The 27,406-nt window shown below is 38.3% G+C and overlaps 1 protein-coding gene across 11 annotated transcripts in view; it reads right to left on the bottom strand.

The window, feature by feature from the left end:
- The window catches only part of ERC2 (ELKS/RAB6-interacting/CAST family member 2), a 677,274-nt gene that overhangs the window by 468,083 nt on the left and 181,785 nt on the right, over window positions 1-27,406 (bottom strand). For all 11 annotated transcript variants that reach the window (XM_056860395.1, XM_056860344.1, XM_056860410.1 and 8 more), the window contains one exon: window positions 24,601-24,768. In XM_056860395.1, coding sequence (XP_056716373.1) covers window positions 24,601-24,768 — 168 coding nt within the window. The remainder of the gene's footprint in view (window positions 1-24,600; window positions 24,769-27,406) is intronic.

Raw genomic sequence — 27,406 nt, 5'->3', positions numbered from 1 at the left:
ACATTATGTGAAAAGTTCTGGAGACTTTTCTTTGAATCTTTAGCAACAGATGTTTGATTATAACACTATAACAAACATCTCTGAATTGTTTAATTTACAACAGTTAAAAGCTTAAAAAATACCTAAATATGTCATTCATATAGCAGCATATTTTCTTCAATTAATGTTCTGAAAGTTTACAAAATTTGTACTAATTCTCTGTAACTAGATACATTCTGAATGTATTCTCAGAGAATCTGTATAGAATAAACATTTAAAACATCTCAAAACTAAGCAAAAACATCTTTCTACTATGCTGCAAGGCAAATGATTTTTGGATGTTTTGCATTTTTATGCTAAACAGAGCAGCTGCAATTGATAAAAGGCAATCAAGCTAATTCAAGTCAATCAAGTCCAGGAGGTTCTTGACTCTTGTTTAAAAAAACACTCTCAGTCTTACATTCATGTTTTAAATCTTTAACCATACATAGTAAGGAAACAGTTGATTGGTTTCAAATACTGATGATTCATACCAAATCGTATATGTTGAACAACTTTTTTTCTCATTATATTCTACCAATTAAGTAAACCAATCTTTACTCATTGCCAATTTACACTTTATGCGGCAGATATGTATGTCAGGTTGATCACCTTAAAGTATGGAAAGGATTATACATAACTGCAAAAATTTAACATTCACATGCCAGGGAATTCACATTCACATGGCTCAACACAGTTTCCCAGCAGAATTTATTTATCTATGTAAGGGATTCTTTTTATGTTGGAAATATCCATCCACTGTGTGTCCATATTACTTTAGAAATCTAATCATACTATCCATAACTTTCCCAATGCATTTTGGGTCAAATGTTGTGACCCTTTTTCAAGATTAGATTTCAGAAAGTTTTGTTCGACAAATTCTCGTCTTTCAGAATAATTCTATGTTTTCTATGGACATCTATTGCTGTAGCCATGTTGATATTTTGTGTTGTCTGTTACTTGATCTACAACTGGCACATGACTAAGTCAAACAGCTTTATGGTAGTGAATTCTATCTCACAGAATACATACTTATGTGTTCATGGGGATTGGGGCTTCTCCTCTTTAAAGAATGACAAACATCTAACTGAATGAAACTGCAATAAGTATTTCAGTACTTATTTCCAAGTCTACTGAGTGCTTTTTGTCTATGAAAATTATCAGTCTCCTTATTTATTTCAATAATATCCCATACTTAGATTAGATTTACTATTGCTGTTGGAATTACATTAGGTTTCCAATATTTCACAGTAGATCTGTGATATCCTCATTCAGATAATCCCATAAAACTGTTAACTGAACAAATCTTAATTTAATGTCAGTCATTAGAAACATTGCCTCAGCTAATTTTAGTTTGTGCAATAATTTTGTGCACGTGATCACCACCATATTAGAATGAAATCAGCATGTTCTGCTTGACATATCAAGCATTTAAACCTGTCAGTCTGAAGGACTTTACTTAATCATGGTAATAGTTCAGCAGTATACAAACTTACCAGTATATAGGGTTGCCCTTACTTATACACAAAAAGAAAATATTCTAATTTTATTTCAGATTTGTTTGGGTCTGTTTTACTGACATTTATACTTGTCTTTTATGATTACTAGAACAATAAATTTGAAATAAAACTCCTTTTTTACTCATGCTTTTTTGGCATTTAGAAGGCTTCTTTAATTGCCTTTCAATCCTTGAGTCTTCCACAATCTTCAGAATACTACAGATTAGGAACCACTAATCCCCCCTTCTCAGTTAGCTGATGCACAGTTGGTGCCTGAACCCTTGACAGAGCAGTACTCATTGCAGTGCAGTACTCATGCGTAATGTCGTCCTGATTTTCACCAATTCCCACTTCCCTCTTCAAATACCCACCAGGCTGTTCCTGAGGGTCCACTAACCCACAGAAATAACATTCTGGTGGCTCAGCAGCGGAAGAGGGGAATCACTGCTGCCCCTCTTGAGAAAAGGGAATTTATTTTTTCTTAATGGTGTGGTTGGATACAGGCCATTATTTGGTAATTCTTACAACAACCCTGTAAAGTAGATCAATAGTATTATCACCAGGATGTAAACAGCAGTCTGAGATTGAGAAACTGTGGCTAGCCTAGCCAGAGGCTTCCTATGAGTACAAAACAATAATGAGAAGGGATCTGAGGACATTCTGGTTTTATCTCTGTCCTTTCCAAATGAGCACTAAATTTTTCTAATGTTGATTTGCTACCACACACACACACACAAGTGCTAATATTCAGTGCCAATCAGTACAGTCACTAAAAAGCCGTGGAATTTGTCTGCCGTCCAAAATTATCTAATGTTTTCTGCCAACATTTAGCTCATGAGAAATGCACTGGTTACATGGCAAACATACAATAAATATTGGAACAATGTCCATCTTCATTACTAAAACTCAGAAAAACCAGAACAAATATAAATAATTCTGTCTACCACCTCTTATGATGTTCCTGTATTTATATTATTTTATAGTTAATTAATTAAAACATTTAAACCCTGTTTTTGTTAATCTGGCAGATTGACAAAACAGCTTACAAGCAGTCTAAATTAATAAAACTACAAAATCTATCCAACAAATTTAAAATATTAAAACCGCAAACAAGAATAATTGAAGAGTCAGCCAAACACAGAACACCAACCAGTCTATAAGCTCAACAACAACAACAAAACCAATGTTCCTGATAAAACCGAATTTTCAGGAATGGCAAATTCGGCTTTGCCAACCTCCCAGATTTTCCTGATTCAGTAAACCCAAACCAGAAATTTACCGAAATGGCATTGATTCATTATTTTTTCAGTTCGGTTTTTGCCAAATCAACATCCCTATCAGGCTGAACTGCACAGTGATGGCTCGACTTTTCTAACTCGTATCTTATTGTGCCATCGGCCTGAGTAAAAACCAGGGAGGACACCGAAGCCACAGTCCTGTTCCTACTTATCTAGTTTTTGCAGTTTATGGTAAATCCTTTAATCTTGGCGCAAACAAGTTTTTAAGAGTTATTCACTCTTGCTGATGGCAAGGTGACAGCAGTGTCTTTCCTAGCCTTAATGTGCCTTAACATAGACCGAGCTCTGTTAAGGCCTATTAAAGCATGTGTGTATATAAAGTGCTGTCAAGATGCAGTCGACTTATAACGACCCCAGAGGGTTTTCAAGGCAAGAGACGCTCAGAGGTGGTTTGTCATTGCCTGCCTCTGTGTGTGCTGAGAAAGAGGGGGGTTTCTGCAAACTTGGGGCATTTTTGTATGTGTTAAAAGAGCCAACTTGTCAGTTCACAGCTCCAGTCTCCAGATTTAAGTCTCCTCAGATTTGACTATTATAATATAAGAAATTATTTCTTCACTTAATTTTGGCAGATTTAACCACAAAATAAAAACAAATGGCAGAGAAAACTTTAAGGTCCAATATATATTATTCTTTTTAAATTGTTTATTTGTCACATTTCAAGGTCGTTTATGTAACATACATTATGCTATTTCCACATCATCTGATTTACCCTGCTACAGTATTCTCTTGAAGGCAACATTGGTTTTGACTGGCATTTAGCGGATAATGTTGATGTGTTTGAGAATAGGCATATTTACTATTGTATAAATTTTCAACATTAGAGCAATGGGGGAAAGGAGCAACATTCAATGCAGCATGTGCCAAAGTAAGTACTTTGAATTGCAGCCCTCCACAAAGACTGAGTAAAGGAGGGATTGTGGGAAGCCTTGGTGCAGAATGTAGGTGGGCACAACATTTTTGGGATCACAGGCAGACATACAAATTTACATATAGAGTATGGAGTCCATATACACATACATAATATAAAAACATGTGAATGTTTGATTTACATTAGTGTTACCAACTTCAATTTTTCAGACTGGAAAAAGGAACAAATTTAGATCAATAAAATATAAATAAGTAAATGTAATGTTTCCAGTCAATGGGTGTTTATGAAAAAGTTATAGGATGCCAAACCACTTCAACATAAAAGAACTCATGAGCACTTCCTTAGAGAAAGTGCAACTTACAATTTCTTTAAAAATAACTTACCAAGTTTACTCATCAAGTGAACACGATCCATGATTGTTTTATTTACGAGCTACTTTGTCTTTCCTACCCTGCTACTGATCTTCTAGTTTATCTTGCAATGTTGGGCAAGAGGGGGGAAAAGACAAGAGCTGCTTTTATGGATACAGAGCAGCTCTTGTGCTCATAAAGACAGTGAAGTAAGACTCGGCAACTGAACCATACAGAGGCAGGAGGAAAAAAATATCTTCTCAGTATATCACTGGCACATGGGTTACAGCATAACCCAAGCCAAGGACAGTAACAGTATACAAGTCCACACCTTGCTAATGCTAGGCTAATAATAAGAGAAACAAGCTGCAGGAAAAATACAAAGTAGGGCTAATAAATGCATGTAAAAATAATATATATTTGGGGACAGCATGAGATTTCCAGGCTACTGAAGAGATAGGGACAATAATAGAGTACCAGATCTATGAAATACATGCCAGTTACTGAAACTGAAATGTGTGAAAACTATCAGGAGAAGGACATGATGGGATCCATCTCCATCTTTCAACATGCATTCAAACAAGCTTGTTCTAGAAGCTAATGTAAAAAATTGGGTTGTTTAGTGAATTATTTAGGATGAGGTTCTACAACAGTATATAAACTACAGTGCTAAATATAAAGAAGATGTACCGTAAGTGACCACACTTAGTATTTTATAAGTATTATTTGAAAAGTACTCTGACAGAATACAGTTAAACTTGCAAAACTGAGTTATTCAAGAGGGCTTTTCTATACAGGCAATAGCACACAATGATTCACAAAGTTACTTGGATAAATTCTTAGGGACTGTGGTCTAGACTACTGAGTACAGTTTGCTGTTAAGTAGGATCCTACATTATAATATAATTATCTTTTAATGTATCATGTTATACTTATGTTGTACTTCAGTACTGATTTTTAGATTTCTGGTTGGTTCTACAACACTACTGTATTGTTTATTGAATGTCCCATCCTATTGATTATATTGACTCACTCTGTGTAATCTGCAATGAGTCCCGGTGAGAAAAGTCACCCAGCAGGCTTCATGTGGAGGAATGGGGAATCAAACCCAGTTCTCTAGATTAGAGTCCACCACTCTTAACCACTACACTACACAAAAATAGGCAGGTAACCATTTTGGTATTTAAGAAATATATGTAGGCCCAACTTTTTCCTGAATAAATCCAATTTATAAAGGGAGTGCAAGAAGCGAAAGCTGTCAACAGATAAAAATATGAAGTGAATTTGATGGATCTGATACAAGAAGAGAAAAACAACACAGTGCAAAAGAAAATATCAAAGGTGCTCAACATCATTTCTGACTCAGTCATTATGCTATGAAGCTAATTCTTCCCAAAGAAGTCAAATTAACCTACTTTTCAAAGAAGATTTATAATTTCTTATGGAACAAACACAGCAAGGGTTAATTATCACTTTTCCTTTGAAGATTTTCTATATGGTTTAATTTTAATGAAAGCTTTTTAAATAAGGGAGCCATTCATTAATGTGTGTCACCTTTTTAAACTACTGCTTTAACAAAGCCAATATTTTTTATAAGATGTTCTTGTGCACAGTAGCAGTTTACTTCAAATCATTCTTAAGTATACAACCACAATTTTCATGGCTCACTGTGTTCAACCACTGTAATTCCTCCCTGCAGCAACCAAAAACTAAGAAAATTGTTCCCTCATGTTCTTGCCAGCTAGTCAGCAGACGTTTTATTTGCTAGAGGCTTCAGGCAGCACAACTTAACAACAGCCATGGCTCATCATGGCAAAGTTGTGAAGCTAAGCATCTACATTAGAAAGGCAGTCGTTTCCTCACAATCCTGTTTTTCCTTTCTTGGAGACACTTGGTATATTCATATGACTCTGCTTGATTCACTCAAAAAGGTGAGTGGCTTTGGTAGCTCAAACTGAAGAGAAAGACAATCACCGACTTCAATATTACAATCACCGACTAAATACAAATTTCAAATACCTTTGGCATATATATGCAGTATATAAAAGTATATAAAAGGATAAAAGTTACAGTAAAATAAAATTAAAATAAATCATTCCTTAATGTTGTGATTCCACGTCCGACTAGATTCCCATCGGTTGACTACTATCGTCAAAACTTTTGCCACATTTTTGTTTATCTCAGGATCCTTATCAGCTAATAGTTTGTAAAGTATTGTTGTATTATTTGATGAGAAGTTCAAAACTATAGGTTTTATTAGGTTTCCTCTTGGGGAATCATAAAGATGGCAGTCCAAAAGAATATGAGATAGGGTGTCAGGACATCCTGAACCACATCCGCAGACCCTTTCAGTGTAAGGCGTTTTCAGGAATCTGCCACGAAGGATCGCTGAAGGCAATGAATTAGTCCTAGCCTGCATAAAGACTTTCCTGAGTTTAGGATTGTTAAGACGGTCCAGGTAGTTTAAATGGAAATTAGGTGGAAGTCCAAAGTATTGAGGTGAGCAAATATACGGCGTTGAAGGAAATTTGCGCTGAAACTCGTGATCGACTAGTCTTTGTTTTAGTAGACAGGATATAACTCTCGCTGGACAGAAGCAGGGAGTCCAGGTCGATGCCTATCTGGGCAATTTTCTTATCAGAGCGTTCAGTCCAGTAGGAGTCTTCTAGTAGGTATTCTAACAGGATTGATTCCCCCGCATAATAATGGATCCGTAGCCAAAATTTTATGGCAGATGACCAGGCCCTACTTGTTACTAATTTTTGATTTGTTTTGGAGCAGACGGTGAGATAAGAGACACAATTTGGGAGCCCTACAAGATGTCTGAGAAAACGGCCTTGGATCTGTTCCACTCTTAACAAATTCTGAAAACCTTTAATATTGTATTTAATGAGGATTACATTTGGCAGTACCTGGCAACCAGCAGGATAGTTGTGGAAAGGGGGCACAAGAAAAAAAAAAATTTGCAAGAAAAAAATAATTAAAAAAAAAAATTTTTTTTTGCAAGAAAAAATTAAAAATAAATGCAGCCTGATCCACTTACTAGAAATTCATACAGGATGTGAAAATAGGTAGCTATAGAAATCACTGGAAACTCTATGGTAAAACCATAGTTTCCAGTGATTCCTAGACTTACCCTTTGTCACAACTTGTATGAAACTCCAGTACATATCTGAGGCTGCTTAAAAAAATAAATCTCCTCAGAGCAGCAGTAGGCAACAGGACCTGGGGCAGGTGATACCTTGCCCACCAGGGGCTTGGGTAGCTCCCAAGCCTAAATACAGGTAGCTCCCAAGCCTAAATACAGGACCAATGATTCTTAGCTAATCCCCTATCTTACATCATAGGTTTAGAAAGCCAATAGAACCACACTGAAGGGGGCATCAGGAGACACATTCTACCTTGCCTACTTTGAAGTAGGCCAGCATTGGGATCCATAGTCATACAAGCCAACATGGTGTAGTGGTTAAGAGCGGTGGTTTGGAGTGGTGGACTCTGATCTGGAGAACCAGGTTTGATTCCCCACTCCTCCACATGAGCGGTGGATGCTAATCTGGTGAACTGGATTTGTTTCCCCACTCCTACACATTAAGCTAGCTGGTTGACCTTGGGCTAGTCACACTCTCTCAGCCTCACATACCTCACAGAATGCCTGTTTTGGGAAGGGGAAGGAAAGTGATTGTAAGCCGGTTTGATTCTTCCTTAAGTGGTAGAGAAAGTCGGCATATAAAAACCAACTCTTCTTCTTCTTCAGGGCTACCCAACAGACAACTGCCTGTGGTAAACCTGAACTTCAGAGAAGCATGCTTTTAAAATAGGAATGTGTTGTTCAAATTTCCCCCCAGAATTACTTTGTTTTGATTCTGAAGTAAAACTCACGCATTAGATATTCTCATTATTTCATTTTCCTTAAAATTTTTATATGTTGTACAAACCACGTGATTTTCTATAGCCTTTAGTTTATGTGTGGTTTCCCACCCCCAAGCTTCTCTGCAATTCCAAATACAAGTATGTACACTGATAACACAAACACTGCCAAAAAAAACCAGAATGTGATTGTACATAGGATTGCATCAAGATTATTTGGGGGCTATATGTTTGTGGATGCACATGAGCATTTGTGTATAGCTGGAGCTAGGGTTGTCAACCTCCAGGTATTAGCTGGAGGTCTCCTGCTATTACAACTGATCTCCAGCCGATAGAGATCAGTTCACCTGGAAAAAATGGCCGCTTTGGCAATTGGACTCTATTGCACTGAAGTCCCTCCCCTACCCAAACCACGTCCTCCTTAGGCTCCACCCAAAAAATCTCCTGCCGGTGGCAAAGAGGGACCTGGCAACCCTAGCTGGAACACTAGTATAAGACCAGTTGCACCTGCAGAAAAATGGCTTTCTTTGCCAATGTTATGAGGCTTAGGAGTTCTGTCCAATAGAAAAATCCATACCCAGAGCTCATTACAAACAAGCACACAATAGCAGGCTTGTTCTCACACTGACCATATGAGAACTTTGCCACAGTACAGTGTTAACAGACACTCATTTGTGGTGAAAGGACAGAAATGAAAATGAACGTAATCTAAGCAAACTGGCATGGTTTGTTACATCTAAGCCAGGTATATCTAAAACACAGTATTATCTCAAAGTTCTCCATGATAATTGGTGCTAAAACTATGCAGCTCTGCTTTGTGTTAAAATTGTACTGTACTCACATTTCAGTGCTTTTTAGTCATTTAAGTGACTGAGATTCTAAACATTACATATATATTCCCCATTAAAAGGAAAATGACCTGGCTAGGATTTATAATTGCCAGCTAATGCTATTTGGCAAGAATCACAGATGGGTCCTCTAAATGGTGTACTAAGAAGGTACAAAGTGGCCACTCCCTGGGCTGTACTTGAATGGGAAAACCACAAATTAAGCTATAATTTGAATATGAGGTCAACTTGTTTTAAATTTGGAGTTTCATATCTGGTTCAAACGAGTTTTCATATTTTGTGTAATTTGCTTCTCATTTGCCTGGGCTATTTCACTACAGTCTAACTGAAAATTGTCCTCTCTGTCACCTTAAGTGACATTTGACTAACTTAGCCATTTTTGAGATCATAAGGCTGCAGTTTCTTAGCTGAAAAAACAAAATACATCAAACAGCATAATTATAGATAGCTGATGATGTTGCTAACTCATTGTCTGTAAGGAGAGATCTCATTAAGTATACTGGATTCTTAATATTTTAGCTGTAAAGCTTCTTGCTTCAAACTAGGGTTGCCAGGTTCCCCCTGCAATCGACAGGGGATGTAGGGTGGGGAGGATTTACCACATGCGGAGGGAGGCCGGTGCCAATACGATGATGACACTTCCAGAAGTGACGTCATCATGTCAGCAACGTCAAGAGAGACGCTCTGGTATTTGGGCAAAAACTCTATGGTAGAGGCGGTTTTTACCATAGAGTTTTGCCCAAATACCTGAGTGTCTCTCTCAATGTTGCCAATGTGATGATGTCACTTCCAAAAGTGATGTCATCACTCTGACAGGCCTGGGGGCTCATTTTAAGCCCTGTAAGAAAGCTGCTGGACAGCACCAGGGGAAGAGGCCCCAAATCGGGGGATCCTCTGACCCCAACGAGGGTCTGGCAACCCTACTTCAAACCATTTATAAAGAAAAGAGGACAAATAAGCATAAAATTAAACAATCCCTTTGATAGGAAAAGCAGGGTAAATAATTAAAATAATAAATAATACTTTTTGTTTTGTTTTAGGGACTTTGTAATTTGTTCAAAGACAGTGCACATTTTAAAATTATGTTAGAAGTTAGTTCACATTAATTCATGGTCTTCAGTGGACACTGTAATAGCATGTTGTAGTTTTTTAAGAAGAAATATTGGCTCCTTCCCTTTAAATGACTATGTACTAATTGGGTTGCATCTTATGAGCTGTTAAGTATAAGGCATGGATCTTTCCCTTCCCCTCATCATTCCCTCATGACTTCCAGTGGTTTCTGCTGGCGGAAGAAGCTGGTGGGACAATTTTTTCCAATTCTGCCTCTTCACTGAAACCTTTAGAAGTCACATGATTGTTCATTAGACTTCCCCAATCCCCTTTAAGGCATAAGCATGATCACTATAGGAGTTATTCTATTACCAAGGAAGAACCAAAATGGATTACTGTACTGGTTTCCCATTAGAGCTAGACTTGGAATACTTGTAGGATCACAGGATCTCTATATTTATATTAATTTCTAATGTATCTGGCTTAATATACTAGTATAGCTTTCATTTTTTTAATTTTAACAATTCTATGCAGTTTTATGATTTTATCATATTTTGCTTGATAAACCACCTCCAGCACTTATTCTAGAGATGTGACACAAATGTTCTAAATACATTACAAGCAATTGTAATACAAGCAATTGTATAACAGCACATGCCAGAGACTTAATAACCAATTTCTTAAGCCACTTGCAGCCATTTTCAGGAAGAAATTATGATCTCATTCTCTGAAAACACTGGGTATTAAACCAAGAGATCATGAAAGCATGCCATTTAATGACACTGACTTATAACCATTCTCATAGAAATGGAACTAGAGCACAATGCCTAGTAGACTGCACCAGAGATTATTAAAGTGCCTACTTTTCCAAATGGAGAAAATGAAGCATAGTATCTGTCTGCCACACTGTAAAGCAAACAGATGTCATGTCTTTATATAATTCTTCTTAAATTCTTTTTTAAACACCCTATGCGGAATTCCACAAAAGCAGCAAAGGTAACTCTTAACTGTTCTATGGCTTTCTCCCTGGTAGTTGGATTGGAACAAAATCACATCATTAAAAAGTGCATGGACCAGAACTGGTGGGTATACTAAAGGAAGATGTGTTTGTATTCTTTTTTAAAATAAAATCTATGACTTCAAGAACTGAAGGAGAAAGTATGGAAGCTAAGGAATGTCACATTATAAAATGACAGCTGGGTTGAAGATATGTGTTAAAAGCAGGGCTGAAAACCCACACAGATGATTCATAACAAAACGTATTTATAGTAGAGTAATACTGAAAGTTTTTGTCACAGGTTAAAGTACAGTTAATTCAGGATGGGTTGTTCATGAAGCCACATCTCCCCGTAAAACAACTCACTGTTGTTTTGACCTCTTCTACCTCTGTTCCGCATGAACTTACTGTCCTGCACTTTTATTCTTTCAGTGAGGTTTTCCAGCTTGCCTGTAATTACCTTTTTTTCAAAATGGCAGATACCACACATGCTTTAGCGGTGGCAGCAGGATCAAAACAACAAGAAAAGATGAGGAGTTGTCATAGCAACATCACGAATGATACATGCCTACCTACAGCAACCTTGACATTCAATAGGCAGGCATCATACCGATTTAATCAAAATCAGTACAGGCATATATTTGAGGGCTTTGGGGGTAAGTGCATTAGAACCCTTCAGTTAAGTTAAATCTATACTGTTGAAGAATGTATCAATAGAAACAGCCTACTTTGGTGACTTAGGAAAAATATACCAGTGTACCAACTAAAATTATCTTAAAGGAACCAACAGACCATGTTTCAAAATGCAGGATATTTGCCAATTCTACATCAATACAATTTCAAACAAACATGTTCATATTAACTGAAAACTTAATTAGCAGCACAAATGATTTCAGCAAAAAGTGCACCACTATAAACATAAAACATGCCGGGATTTAAATGACTAACCAAACGAAACTAAAGAGTTTCTGCCCAGCAACAGAACCTCAAGTTCCCTTTCTGCTCTCTATGTGAACTTTGTGGCACCTGGCATGCAGGAGAACTATGAGGTAGAATGGGCTGTGCTACTACAGACTACAGGTGGGGAACATCACATTTCAAATACTGCCCAAGTAAATATTCACTGCATATAAAAGTTAGCATATCAGGGATAAAGGTTCTGTTATAGCCCATTACATGCTGAGCTAGTTTTCCATTTACAGATAGCTATTAATCTAGAGCAGCGGTTCCCAAACCTTTTGAGTCAGGGAGCACTTTTCAAGAGAGAAATTCATCACAGAGCACTAATTTTCACCTAGCATCTGAATGACAGTAGTATTTTCTTTCCAATCTCTTCATGGAACACTAGGAGATGTTTCGTGGAACACCAAGTGCTTCGTGCAGCACAGTTTGGGAACATTTCTGGTTTACTATGAACCTAAGCAGTCACCCTACACCCATGGCTTCCAGGTGAGCAGGGTGACTTCAGAGCCTGAGACCACAGCATAGGCAGAGGACCTGCAGTCCTGGGTGACTCCAAATGACCCAACTCACTGAAAAGTAGGCTTCAGCAGTGCTTTCCTTTATGTTATGCATACGGTGAACTGGGCTTATGGTTAACTTCACCATTTCAGGGGTTTTGATCAGACTCTGCTCATCTCCTCCCCCTCCCTTTGTCTTTCTCCCTTCCATTCTCATCTTCAGCTACTCTGTTCCCACTTCCTTTTTAAATCTTTCTCCTCCAGGTACTGTCTCATCTCCTCTTTTGTGTCTCTCATCCACCCTACTCTCTTTCCGCCACATCCTTGCTCCCATGCCACTTTCTCCTCTGACTGGCGCCCTCCATCTGTCACACTACTTGGGCCATCTGGTCTCCCATCCCATTACATTACTCACAGCCTTCCTCTCTCCAGGCACACTCAGCTGGCGCATCAGTCCTCTCATGTGGCTGGTGCTGGCAGTTGGACACACATTCATATTGGCCAGCAGACTGCTGGGTTGGCAGACATTACAGCCTCCACTCACTCCTCACTGGCAGTTTGATTTATACCTCCTTTGTCCCACCAGCTCTCAATTGAGAGCATGAGTCGTGGTGGGAGAGCACATGGGGCAGCAGAATGCAGTTCTACAGGTTACTGATTATACTCGTCATTTGTTCAAATGTTTGTATGTGTGAGTGCATGCTTGTATATACACACACCCCATCATAAGATGTTGCATTCTTTACATAGTGAAAATGCCTTTGTGATCTCACTCCAACATTATTTGAAACCAGCAAAAACTAATAAGCAGGAGTAACCAGTCTGAAATCTATGTTCAAAACAAATGCTGAACTGCCACCATTTCCTTTTGACTTCTTTTATATCAAAGCTAATATATGAACATTTAACAATATTCAGTTACAGCCCAACCACATCTTTCTCATCAACTTCATTTGTTGACAGGAATACATTCAACATTTGTACATTTTGCTTGCAGATGGCTATCTATTTTATATTTGATTTATATTTAAGCCCTATCAGCCAGATTGGGTTTGCATTGTTTGTAGAGCTGGCTCTAAATCAACATACATCAGGAGCAGCTTACAAATTGAACTTGCGCTTCAGTAAACTTCCCATTAAAGTTGCTTTATTACCTCGTATAAGATAATACCTTAAAATATGTGCCTACTTTAAAGTCTGAACACTGTACACAAAGAAATACAGAAAATATGGCTTGCAGCCCTACCTTATGATGCTTGCAACGAGCTTTAATGTAGAAATAATACATGCCTACATATCCACATCACAAAATAAAAAAATGTTATAGATTTAGTACCATTATCTTTCTGGAAGAGCATGCAGCTAGGTTTAAAATGATTACATGTCTAGGTCAAAATCTTCTAAAAACAAAGGACTCCCATAACTGTAGTATATTTCCTTTACCAATGGTCCATAGAGTATAACGGTATTTTAAATGTACTGAAGCTGAAGTAGAATGACCTTAGCTCATTTCTGTATGACCTTACAATTTTCCCATCATGAACAGTGAAAGAAACAAAACAAACTCTATACTTATTTGTGTAGGAGACATTTACATAGTTCACCAATGCCATCAATGGGTGCCCTTAAAATGGAACTAATGGGGGCAGCTGAAGCAATGAACCTCGTAACAACCGATGATAAATCCATTTTCCAGGATCCCTTGCCCAGCAATCATGACAGTCATTATATACAGGAGAATATCTCACTGTTATGGCTATTTCTTGTCATCAAAATTCAGACATTGAGTTTTTAAGTCAATAAAGGGTTTTGAAATGCTATGCTCCTGCAGTCGTCTTGCTTGTGGGCTTCCTAGAGGCACCTGGTTGGCCACTTTGTATACAGACTGCTGGACTTGATGGGCCTTGGTCTCATCCAGCATAGTTTTACTTTTCTTATGTTCTCGTGTGCTGATGTCACTGAATGACTGTAATATGGACCACAGATATCAGAGAGGCTCACACTTTATTTTTTATATAAAATTTTTATTACTTTTTCCATAAAGTTGATACAATAATCCCATTTGATATACCATCTAGCTTATTTTTCCATATATAAACAATAATAATACAGTGCTGAATGGATATCCTCATAGTAAAATACATATAACAATTTGAACTTCCCCCCAACTTCCTCTAACCCATTCTTAATCCAGTCACTTCTTTGTATTACTCTTTGCCTATCCTTCTAGAACATTATATATTTATTTTTATTTATGTATTTCTTTCTTATATCCATGCATAAGCCATAACTTTGTAACCCTATCTGATATGATTAATTAACATTGAAAGCAATTAAAAGTGCTAAAAGAGTATAAATTTTTCCAAAAACTAGGATAGAACTACTTATCATGTAAATTTTAAAAAGAAAAATATATATAATTATTTCCCTATACCTCCCCTTATTCCCATTATTTTAATACCCTCCAACCCGTCATCCCTTCTTTTTAAAAGACTTCTTCTGTCAGGGGTTTCTACTGTTCTTTTCTTGCTTTCTCGGTATAGTCTCTTGAAGTCGATGGTGTCCAGTTACTACATTTTGCCCAGTTGAGTCTTCATCCCATCGCATTTCTTCTTGGTCTTTGCCTTGAATTCGATCTGTCAATTCTTTGTGGCTTAATAAAAATCTTTCAGCCTCAGTTGGTGAATTGACGGCACATCTGCTCTGTTTATAGATGAACGTAAGACCTTGTGGTATTAACCAGGCATACTTTATTCCATTTTTCCTCAGTATTGTTGTGAAGTCTTTGTAAGCATTTCTCTTTGCAACCAAGTGGCGAGGTATATCTTTTAGCATTATTAATGGTAATCCATCTACCGAAAGAGGATTATCATATTGGATTTGCATGATTGTCTTTTTTGATCTCAAAATGAGGAATACAATCACAATCTCCCTGGGTGTTGATTTCTGTATGTTTGGTGACAGGGGAACTCTGTAAATTTTATCTATTGCATAGTTTAATTTTTGATCACTTAAATGGAAAATGTCAGCAAGTGACTTTATCATAATCTCTGGTATCCCCATATTTCCATTGAGATTACGTAATCGTAGATTTGATTCTCTTGATTTCATATCCAAAAATGCCATCTGGTCCTTCTAAATTTCTCCTTGTATTTGTAGGTTTTCAATTTGTTTCTCATTATTTTTAGTTTCCTTGTAAATTTCCTTTTGTTCCTCCTCCACTTTTGTTATAATAAGTTCCATTTTATTCATGTCTATTTTTAATACCTTCACTTGTTCTTTAATTGACTTAATCTCATTCATAAGATTGTCAAGTTTCTGGTCGAGTAGTTGAGTCATATGCTGTGTTTGATGTTGAATTTGCAGTGTTTCCGTTTGCTGCATCAAAAGTTCCTCCACTCTTTTGTAATCCATGGTTCCCTGTAGAATTAATTGCATAGGCGGGCAATATTGATGTAACACCCACCATCGAGTTTCAAGAGTCTTCTAGTTAGGTCTGTAGGGACATCCGGTATGTCTCACTGAGTCTCCTCGCACTCACAATGAAACGTGGCAGGAAGACTCAAAAGCGAAAGTATTTCAAATCGGAAATAAATCTTCTTCCCTCCCCCTTCTGACTCGGAGTCTTCAGTTGCTGCATACAATGTCACTCAAATCCTTAGTTGTTATGTCTAGCCGCAAGAAAGGTTTATAATCCTCAGTCCGGTTGGTGATTTTTCTTATTTATTATCAAGTTATCTCGTGGTCTTGGGAAGGGGGAGGTGTGGGTGTACAGCTAGTTTAAAGAAACTCCTCCGTCTCTCTTTTTTTTAAGAAAAGCAAACAAAAGAAGTTCTTGGCACTTACAGGTCTCGGATGCTGGGGTTTCTGATGATTAAAATATTTCAATAGCTGGTATTACGTAGAGGAGATCTGGTCCCAATTCCATAAGAGGCGCTCGCAGCGATGTCTTCCCTCAGCCGAGCGGGACAGCTCCAACACCCCCCCCCCGGGTTTCGTTCCCGGGGGAAAGATTGGAAGTCAAACCGCACTGGTCGGCAGCAGGAATTGCCTGCTTCATGTTCCACCTTTTAGGAACGTGGTCGAGTCACTGAAAGTGACTCGCATCCAAAGCGCCTCCTGGTTCTCTCAAGAGCTCTTGAGAGAAGTTGCGATCAGATCAGCCATCTTGCCGGAAGTCCCAGAGAGGCTCACACTTTAGATGTAGATAACTAGCTAATTGTATTTAACTATGTTTCAAAATGGTATCTCAAATCAGATTTTGAAATACTGACTAAAATAAAGAAATACTAATTAGCTGCACTCTTGCATAAATGTATTTATTTATATTCTGCCATCAATGTGCATAGCACTAGAAAATTCCATAACATAAACAAAAAATAGTAGATGCTCAGGAAAACAGCTTCAGGAGCAGAGGAGGTTGCAGTCTGAAGCCTCTGTCGAGGTGTTAGAAGCCCCGCTGGTACTGTCCACGGTCAGAACATTACCCCAGGAGTGGGGGTGAGAGCACTGCATTATCCGGTGCACAGTGTTGGTCAGAAGGGCTTCCTTCCCCCTGTATAAATTTCACCAGTTAGCCAGAGGCTAAACTTCACCAGTTTAGTCAAAGATAGGACATTTTGGAGGACTTTCATTCATACAGTCGCCATGAGTCAGAAGCGACTTGACAGCACTTAACACACACACACACATGCCTCTGGCAGGCTCTGTAGGCAGGCACACAGTACAGTGCAAAGGACATCCTTAGAGCCATCCTTAGAGCAGACTTGGAGAAAAGCACTTTTTCTTCTAGGTCATCTGTGCTCCTCCTGTTATTTCAGAAGATTTGCAGTTTGGGTATTCAAGAGTAGTAGTCAATATTATCTGGAACTCCCAATATATAATTGGAAATAAATTTTTGTAACTCAAACAATAACTAATTTTTGTGGCTTCAGTACTTTTGGATTTGTTCAAGAAATGAATTAACTGAAGACTGAAGCTTGCAAGATTGGATATTGGCTTTCAACTTCAAAAAATATATGCAAGTTTATTAAAAGATAATTTAAATTTAACATTGGGTTATAGGGACAAATGGAACATTTACTTAGATAAACCACTGAGTGATCAAGAATGGGAATATATTTTTTCAAAGGGATTAGATTTCTCTGTCAGCTTGCAAATAAGAGAAAACCTAATTAAGATGGTACATATGTGGTTTTCAACTCTAATTAGAATGAGTAAAATCTACAAATCAGTGAACGATAGTTGTTGGTACTGCGATAAAAAACAAGCAGACTTTATACATATGTGGTGGAAGTGTGAGAGAGCTATAATGTTCTGGACTGAAATAGTGAAATACATATCTGTCGGAATGGAGATTGACATCCCATGTAAACCTGAGATACTCTTGTTAAATTTAGTTCCAAACCTAACTAAAGATAAATGATGTATGGGGTTACACATGATAACTGCTGCTAGAATGACTTTTGCCAGACACTGAAAACAAAAAAACGATTCCAAAGATAGAGGAATGGTTGGTTAAAGTGAAAGAAATATATGTTTTAATTAAGTTAACAACGCATCAGAAAAATGGTGATACAATGAGTCTAGATGAGCTATGGTTCCGAGCTGTAAATAAAATGGAAAATCTTATAATTAAGGGTGAGAAAGGACAATGTGCAGCAATCATAGTCTAGTTATTTTACAGAGGACTAAACCATATATTTGGTGTGGTAGTATGAATGAGGATATTGGAATAAGTTGTAATATAGAAATTCTGTTAAATTTTTAAGTTTACACATATTTTAAATTATGAAGATTGTTATGTTTTTTGTTGTTTATTTATTGAATATATATATTTAAATAAATTTAAATGAACTGAATTTTTGACTGTCAAATTCATGAATTTAACTCTTTTGACCCATTAGCATATTTCAGATTAGGAAGTGTTTTATAATTAATGCCTGGCTTGTTTAATGTTATTTCATGGTTCTGCTTCTCCCCCAGTGGGATGCTCATCTGAGGCCCTGGAGCCAGAAGGCCAAGGCCACTGTCCCCTTGTGCTGAGCCAGGAGGAGATGGAGCTGAGCAACGGAGAGGAAGACCACAATGGCTAGGCTGCTGAGGTGGGGGGCAGAAGAGGTGAGGTGACTGTGAGGAGGGATGGTGCCCCCAAAGCAGTTGGTTACAGCTGCACACACAAGCTGAGACTCCGCTCTCTGTCCCCCCACCCCACCCCAGGACCCTTTTCCCTGATGTTGGCAGCTGATGTTGTGGATCACCTCTGTGCCCTGACCCCCATAAAGTGAGCTGTAGCAGCCAGGTTAGTCGCCCTGTGGACACTGGGATTCACAGAGACCACGGGATAACTGTTGAAGGCGAGCCCATGCAGCAGGTGGACTCAGCATCTTCAGATAGCAGCAAAGAGGGGATTAAGGGGACTGGGGAGGGTGTGGGAGCCAGAGGGGAGCAGCATCCTTCAGAGCTAGGTGGTGCAGCTGCGGGTGACACAGGTGACCCTGGCTCCTACCTGGACCCTGGGAATGGGCCCCGGGGAACAGGCTGGCTCAGTCCACCCCCACCCTTCTCTTCCATGAAAGTTGCTATTAAGTGGGAAGCCTTCTTCAGGGGTCAGCAGTGAATGGAAGGGATGGCAGCATCTGTGATGGCAGCTGCAGGGCACCTGGAGAGGGTGCTTGCTAACATGAGGAGGGGCAGGTGTGCATCAAGTGGTTGCTGGGGGACCTGTCAGAGGTGCTTTGAGGCCCTGCACAATGCCCTGTACCAGCAACCCCCCTCCTTTTTCCCCACCCACACAACAGCCATGCTTCCTGAGACTGTTCCTACAGTGACCATTTCCTCCCTCTGCCACGGGAGATATTAAACTTTTAAAATGTGCACTAAATATCATTATAGTGATAAAATGTTATCTATGCCATTAAAGGTGACTGAAACGGAAACTGATAAAATGTTATAACAAATATGTGTATAAGGCTCTCTGAATTTCCAGCTTTCATTTTTTTTAAAAGTATCTAGTCATTTCTGTTCTGGAGGGGAAAGGTACAGCTCAGCAATAGAAAGGGCTAGAGACTTAATTTTAAAAAAAATGAAAGCTGGAAATTCAGACCCTTATACACATATTTGATATAACATTTAGCACTATAATGATATTTAGTGAAAATTTTAAAAGTGTAATACCTCCTGTGGCAGAGGGAGGAAATGGTCACTGAAGGGACAGTCTCAGGGAACACAGCTGCCATGTGGGTGAGGATTTTTCCCACCCACAGTAGCCAGCTAGGTTTTATTCTGATCTCTGATACACATGAGCCCCGGCAATCTTGTCTACCCTTTAATAACCTTGAAAAAGGGGTAAACAGAGGGAGGGAAGGAGTAACAAATAGTAATGTAGGCTAATGCAGGGAGCAGAGCCTAGAGATTGACTTCCTGCATCCAGAAGGTTTCCCCTGATCCTCATCTTCCACTCCTCCGCCTCACAAACAGATAAATTCTATGTATTATTCTGAAATGAAACAATATCCTAGGATGTTGGAATGTTACACTACAAGGAAAGTACATCGTGCAAGGTTTTCTCAAAAAAAAAAAACCTTGCAATTATATGCGACAACCTCCAAAAAAGCAATTAGTAGTAACAGATTCCAGAAGTGTAGCCATGTTAGTGTGATATAGCAAAAAAAAAAAAAAAAGAAAAAGAAAGAAAAACAAAAGAGCTTTATTTTGTTTGTCATAAGCTTTGTTTGTCATAAGCTTATGTTTGGACTACAGCTTTCTTCAGATTCATGAAGTGTTAACCTTGGGTGATAGAGTATATCAACAGATAGATAAAGACATTTGTAAACATTGAGGCAAGACCTAGCAACAGTTTGTGACAGTTCTGTGCAGAGTCCAAGTGCCAATGTCTGTAATTTTATTTTATACGTAATACTTCCTGCATGTGAAGGAGCAGATTCTAGTCCATAAAAGCTTTTGTCCCGACAAAATAGTCTTTAAATTTCAACAGGACTATTTGTTGATTATGATATTTAGAAAGTATGTGAATGAATAATCTGATCCACAAATGCATTTATTTGACTTTGGCTACACTATGAGGATTATTTAAATTCAAAATATTCATTAATAAAATCCATATTAAATATAATAAAAACATACTGATACAAAGATGAATTTTCTTCTGAGGCAACCCTTTGGTTTGTGCCAGGCAACAGAGAATACTACTCCTCTAGTGTATTTTACTATTTGTTAATAAATTTTCCAAAGGTTAAGAAATTAATCTGCAAGATCATTTGACACAGACAGCATGTCTTTGCCTTAGTCTGCAATTCTTAGTGTTTCTACTCTGTTACGAAATGAGCACCACTGCATTAAGTCTAAGTGTCCTATTAACCTATTACAAACATGGAAGCTCTCATTTCCATCTGATCCCCTCAGAAAAAGGTGCCTTTAATGTATTCACGTCTGCTGCCAAATACCTCTTGCACATGAACAATTACAGCTAATTTTAACCAAATTGCTTCCTGTAAGACGTGGACATCATTAAGAAACTTTCTCCATTTCCTTTTACAAAGAACTCTTAAGGACAGAAAATGAAGAAAGCTCTTTGTGATGCTGTCCAATAAAATCATTATTCTCACACTACTCACTTCAAAGCATAGAACAGAAATCACCTAGCCCTCAACGAGACATATAAAGTAGCGTGCTGTGCTTTAAAGTTGCATCATGTAAGTTGCTGCACAGACTTTTGTACCAGGTTTAGTTATCAAAATACCAGAAGTATTGAGAAAAATATTTAAAATGATTATAAATATCATTCTGTATACTAATAGCGAAGTCAAATCTGAGGAAACTTAAATTCAGTGAACAGAGTTGTCAAGAGGCAAGACAGATCTGTCTAAAAAGCTGAACACCCCCCCCCCCCGATTTGCTGAACAATCTGCAATCTAAAAATAAAAAATTGGGGGCATTTAAAAAAGCCTAAATGATAAACGGAGCACCTGTAGCTTTAAGCAACAGATACCCTCAGTGGTCTTTGTTAGGCAGCCACAGTTTCCAGGCTTGGTTCTGTCAGTAAAAGGCAGGGGGAGGGCCCATTCCAGGCCTATTTTGGCCTTTGAGGAAGAATTTATTGGAGCCAAGCCAGGCTAGAGTTGTCAGCTCCAGGTTGGGAAATTCCTGGAGGTTCTGTAGTGGAATCTGAGGAGGACAGGGTTTGGGGAAGGGAGAAGTCTCAGCAGAATATAATGCCATAGAGTCTACCCTACTGAGCAGTTGTTTTCTCCAGAGGGACAGATCTGTGTCGTCTGCAGTTGTAATTCCGGAAGAATATCAGGTTCCACCTAAAGGTCGGCAACATTAGGCCTAGCAGCAATCTCTGGGTGACTTGATACCACCCAATTTGCATGAATCAACTAGGCCTGGCTGCTTACTACAGTTCAACAGCAGCCACCCTATGAACACCATAAGGTATAGAGGTTAGAGCGTCAGAGTAGGGTCTGGGCAACCTAGATTTGAATATCTAGGTTCAAATCTTGTTGTGGAAGCTCACTTGGTGATTTTGGACCAGTCACCTGCTTTCAGCCTAACCTACCTCACAAGGTTGTTGTGCAGATAAAAAGGAGGAGAGGACAATAATGTAAGCTGCTTTGGTCCCCATTGTGGAGAAAGGTGGGGTAAAAATGAAGTAAATAAATAATAACTGTAGCTGAAGATTTTTATTTTTTGCTGTCAAGTCACAGCTGACTTATGGCAACCCTGTAGGGTTTTCAAGGCAAGAGATGTTTGGAGGTGCAGCTGAATATGCGAGGTGGGTAAATGACTGAGAAGGAGAGACTGAAGCAGAGGCAGAGGTTATGGTGGTTGCCCGGAGGAGGGAAATAGTGTGGGGAGGGGAAAACAGGGGGAAACATCTGAACATTTGGGGGTGGAGCCTGGGGAGGGTGGGGTTTGAGGAGTGGAGGGACCTCAGAAGCGTATGCCATAGACTCCTCCAAAGCAGCCATCTCCTCCATGGGAACTAACATTGCCAACCTCCAGGCGGGGGCTGCGAATCCCCCAAAATTACAGCTCAGCTCCAGACTACAGAGATCAGTTTCCCAGGAGAAAATGGATGCTTTTTAGGGTGGAATTATACCCTGCCAAGGTTGCTTCCTTCCCCAAACATCAACTCCTAAGCCTCCACCCCTAAAACTCCAGGAATTTCCCACCCTGGAGCTGGCAAATCCTAAGGAGAGAAGGAAGCAGGAAAAGGGGAAGGTCTATGGGGCTTTCATGAAAGGGAAGGAGGAAATAGTGGGGGAGGAGGAAATGAGATCCCTCCCAAAGGTCCTTGTGGGTTCCCACTTGTAATTTTTAATTGTAAAAATCATTTGTTAATATAGTAATTCATGTTAATAGTATCATTTAAGGTACACGGTTATTGCGTTATAAGAAATGTACTTTCAACAATTTCATTTCCTATAACTATGGAGTTGGCAGGGGCATCAAAACTCACATAGTCCAGATCCTTGAAATAAGATTTGACCTACCACATCCAAAACGTTTATAATTTAACCCTTGTTGTTAGCAACATAAATTCAGATTGGTGTACATATTTCCTCCCTAGTGGATCCTTTCTAGAACAAGTGAGACTTGAGCCCGCCTTCCTTACCTTTCCCCCCAGCTGTCAACTTGTATCACTGCTTATGCTAGTTTTTACTTAAGAGACTGCATTTCAACTAAAAAAAAAATTCCAAGGCAGTTTGTGGCATATTTCTTACAATAAAATCAATAATAACCAATAACACTGCTTCAAACATCAATTTATGGTTCCAAACACTGATTTCTACTCCCCTTTCCTGGAGGAAAACTCCAGGAAGACTACCTCCAATATTCTTCTTTTATTTTCTTGTCACAAAAATATATTAGAACCAAAATAAACTGAAAAGAAATATGTACCCTTTAATTTACAGTCTCATTGATTAAAATCTGCCAACAAAACACACCTATTAATCGACTAAAGCTTTAATTGTTTAATGGAAGAAAAGACACTGACACATAATTACATGACAAATTACAACAAATTGCTTCCTGCTCAAGCTTGAACTGTTTGTAATCTACCAAATGAGACAGAGTGGAATAACAAGGAAACAAAGACATCAGTAACATCTTATCATGTTGGTTCAATTCCAAGAGTTAGTCACAAAGCAAGACTTAAATCTTAGTTTTTAAGATGATGCTCAGGACTCTTGCATTTAATTCAGCCTCACAAAAATGAATATTCACTCCTCCTGCTTCATTCTGTCTTAGGATACAGGAGATATCACAATTGAAGTGACTGAACCCACCTGCTCACCAGAAAAAAAGTTTTCAGAGTGGCTAAGTGGAATCCATCATAATCTTCATTTCAGCAAATGAAATAAGACATTCAGCCATGAGTGTATTTGATGCATGTCAATATAATTATTGTAAGGTAAAAGATTAGGCTACAGGTATCTCATTCTTTTTTATTATTTTCATGATATCATAAATAAACCTGAATTTGTTTTAGGGTTGTGTTGTTTTTGTTTTTTGTTACACTAGACATGGCAGATTATGCAATCTTTAAAAAAAATACCTTCAGCCTCAGAGGGATCTAATTTGATTCAAGCAGTGTCTGATGAGCCAAGAGTGGTCTTCTCTAAACTCCTTTCCCACCACGGGGAGGGGGAGTTACCCAGTTGTCCTGTTTTGTTTTGGCCTGTATGAGAAATGTTGATCTTGACTTTTAAAAATTCTGCAGGGAAAGGATCAAGCACCACCCCTCACCTCCACTGTGCCGCCAATGGAAGTCAAAGAGCCAGTGGTTCCGTTCAAGTTCAAAAGTACTGGGAAACATTCACATATCTCCCACATAACGTACACTTTGGCCATAACACACAGAGATCTGTAATGTTCATTTAGCACGTTTTTTTCCTGACAGTCAAGAGATTATTTGCTTTGTACAAATGTGTGCATTCTTCTGAACTGTGAGCCAATTCCAAATGTACAACTAAAAGAGCCTTATAAAAGAGATTAATGAAAGCAACTGTACAGAATACTAGCGGCAAGGGGAAAATTAAATTATATGTGCATACACTTATTTTGAGTTTCTGGCTAGAAATCTTCCTGTTCCACCATATGCTCACCTGCTATCAAAGTCAGTAGATATTTTGAACTACTACAGAGCTGATCTTGGCATCAACTAATACTTCCAGCTATCTTACTATCTTGTAACCAATTGAAAAAAGGTCAAGTTATATCTTCTGTACAGACTTGTAACCAATACACCATTTTTATTCTGACACGCTCCATTAACTAAACATTTATATTGCCATAGATAATAATAAAATATCTTACCTCTGTCTGAAGTATGGCAGCTCTCTGTTCTTTGGCAGTAAGCGACTCTTTAAGCACTTCAATGTGTTGTTTGCAATCTGAATTCTGATTGCTAAGGGTTTCAAGCTTAGTTTGTAAGGCAAGAAGTTCTGACTCTTTCTTTGAAAGCTCCTGCTTCAGCTGGTCAATCTGCAATTTAAAAAAGTAGCCCAGTAATTTCCATACCGTACCATTTTACAGTTCAGAGAACTGACAATTAACCTTATATTCCAGACAAATGAAAAACTAATAAAAAGTTATGCTAAACTGACTTATTTTAGGATTCGTAACTTGCATTCAATTTAATAAACCTTTTATTGCTGTTCATCAGGATTGTACAGCTATATCTTGCTTCTAACGTATCCAAGCACAAAGGTTCCAGTACAGTAATCAGGAGAAGAGAATAAGGTGCCCTTTAAACATTACAGTGCTATTGGATAAATTTTTCTGTGAGTAAATCACAAAGAACCACTGTACTGTGTATAGCCTGTGCTACAATCTGAATAGGGCTGGTCATATAGGCCCTTACCACAGTACATTCAGCCCCAATCCTGGCAAGGAACCAGCCAAATCATGTAGCCCTTTAAACAGGTGATAAATCGATGGATAAATAGCTCTCACAGCACCACCACAACATTTAGAAGATGTCTGCAACTGACATAGTGTCATAATATTCAGATTTGGTTCAAGAATTAACCCTCCTACTGATGGCCTACATGTAATGAAGTGGAAGGAAAAGAAGAGTTGGTTTTGATATGCCAATTTTTCTACCTTTTAAGGAGTATCAAATTGGCTTACAATCTCTTTCTCTTCCTCTCCCCACAACAGACACCTTGTGAGGTAGGTGAGGCTGAGAGAGCTTGAAGAGAACTGTGATCAGCCCAAGGTCACCCAGCTGACTTCATGTTGAAGAGTGGGGAATCAAACCCGGTTCTCCAGATTAGAGTCCACTGCTCTTAACCACTACACTATACTGGCTCTTGAGATTGAGTGTACATGTGGGTAACATATGACCTGGGCATTTGCATGCATGCCTTATCCATCTTCAACTATTTTTCCCCTTCCAAAACAGGAAGCCCGACTCAGCTTCCCAGCAGAATAGTGAACATTCATGATTCAAAGGCCTGCCCACTGCAGGTGAGCTGTTATCATAGGATGAATACCTGAAGTTTCTGGTATAGTCACAACACTCAGTTGTGTTTTGCTGTAAAATACAAAAAGGTGCAAGTGAATTTGTCATGGATAACATGACAAGAAAAGAACTGACACTTAAAACAAGTATTTAAGGGGAGAAAAGTGCACCTGTTGAAATGCTCATGGATTTGCAATACTACTGTTACTATGCAATAGGTTCTGCATTTTTTCCAGTAGCTGCAAGGATTAAAACTTCTACTTAACTAGGGGGTATTGAAATGGGTTTTATGTGTACTTAAAGGGATACTGAACATGCCTCCCCCAAATGTTAAATTAAGTAAACACACAGCTACAGTTTCAGAGAACAGAAGAAAAGAAGATTTTAAACTGGAGGGATAGCCAACAAAATCTAGATTTTGAGCACAGATTTAGAATGCTCAAACCATGTGCTCAAGATTAAGATTAATAAGGTACAATATTTATCAGCTGTAATACTTCAGAGTAGCATGTTTCAGGGAAATATTTCTTACACTGTTTTATTTCAGTTCAACATATGAAATAAATTCTGAAATCAAACCCAGAAAGGAATCTTAATTACACAACTATATATACTTGCACATATGGGATATTTACACTAGAATGAATTTTTACTTTCCTCCATAAGATTTATTACCTTCATTGAAACTTTTGGGGACGAGGGAAGGGGAATCAGTAGCAGGTAAGTGGAGACAAGAAAGCTCCACATTGTGTGTATGTTAAGTGCTGTCAAGTAGCTTCCGACTTATGGCAACCCTATGAATTGATGACCTCCAAAATATCCTATTGTTAACTGCCTTGTTCAGATCTTGCAAAATGAGGGCCATGACTACCTTAATCAATCTATTTTATGCTTGGTTTTCCTCTTTTCCTGCTACCTTCAACTTTTCCTAGAATTATTGTCTTTTTCCAGTAACTCTTATCTTTTCATAATGTGACCAAAGTACAATAGCCGCAGTTAAGACATTTTAGCTTCTAGGGAGAGTTCAGGCTTGATTTGAACTAGAACCTACTCATTTGTCTATTTGGCAGTCCACCGTATCTGTAAAACCCTCCTCCAATACCACATTTAAAATGAATCAACTTTCATCCTGTCAGCTTTCTTCATTGTCCAATTTACACACCCATACATAGTAATGAGGAATACTGTGGTATGAATTATCTTGAAGATGGATTCATGGTATGTACTACAATGAGCTGCTGGTCTTGTTTTAGCAGAGAGAGTAGAACTCCATCTTCTGCTTCCAATTATTTAATCTATTTGATTTCTGTATTGGACATCTGGTGATGTCCATATATACAATCATCTACTTGGTTGCCTGAAACATGTTCGCAATGAACAACTTGTCTTCAAATAATTCTATGAGTCATTCTCCTGCATTATTTTGTGCTCCTAGCCCAAATTTTCCAACAATATTTGTTTCTATTTTGTTTCTCACTTTTGCATTCCAGTCATCTATTATTATCAGCACATCTTGTCTTAGGTGTATGATCATTTTCTTCCTGGACACATGTATAAAAGTTTTCATTTTCTTCCTCTTCAGAATCCATAGTTGGGGCATAAACTTGAATGATGGTTATGTTGACAGGCTTTCCATGAAATCTGATTGATATTATT

The sequence above is a fragment of the Euleptes europaea genome, chromosome 1 (genome assembly GCF_029931775.1).
Source record: "Euleptes europaea isolate rEulEur1 chromosome 1, rEulEur1.hap1, whole genome shotgun sequence".
Taxonomy (NCBI): domain Eukaryota; kingdom Metazoa; phylum Chordata; class Lepidosauria; order Squamata; family Sphaerodactylidae; genus Euleptes; species Euleptes europaea.
This window is presented reverse-complemented; position numbering and strand designations above follow the sequence as displayed.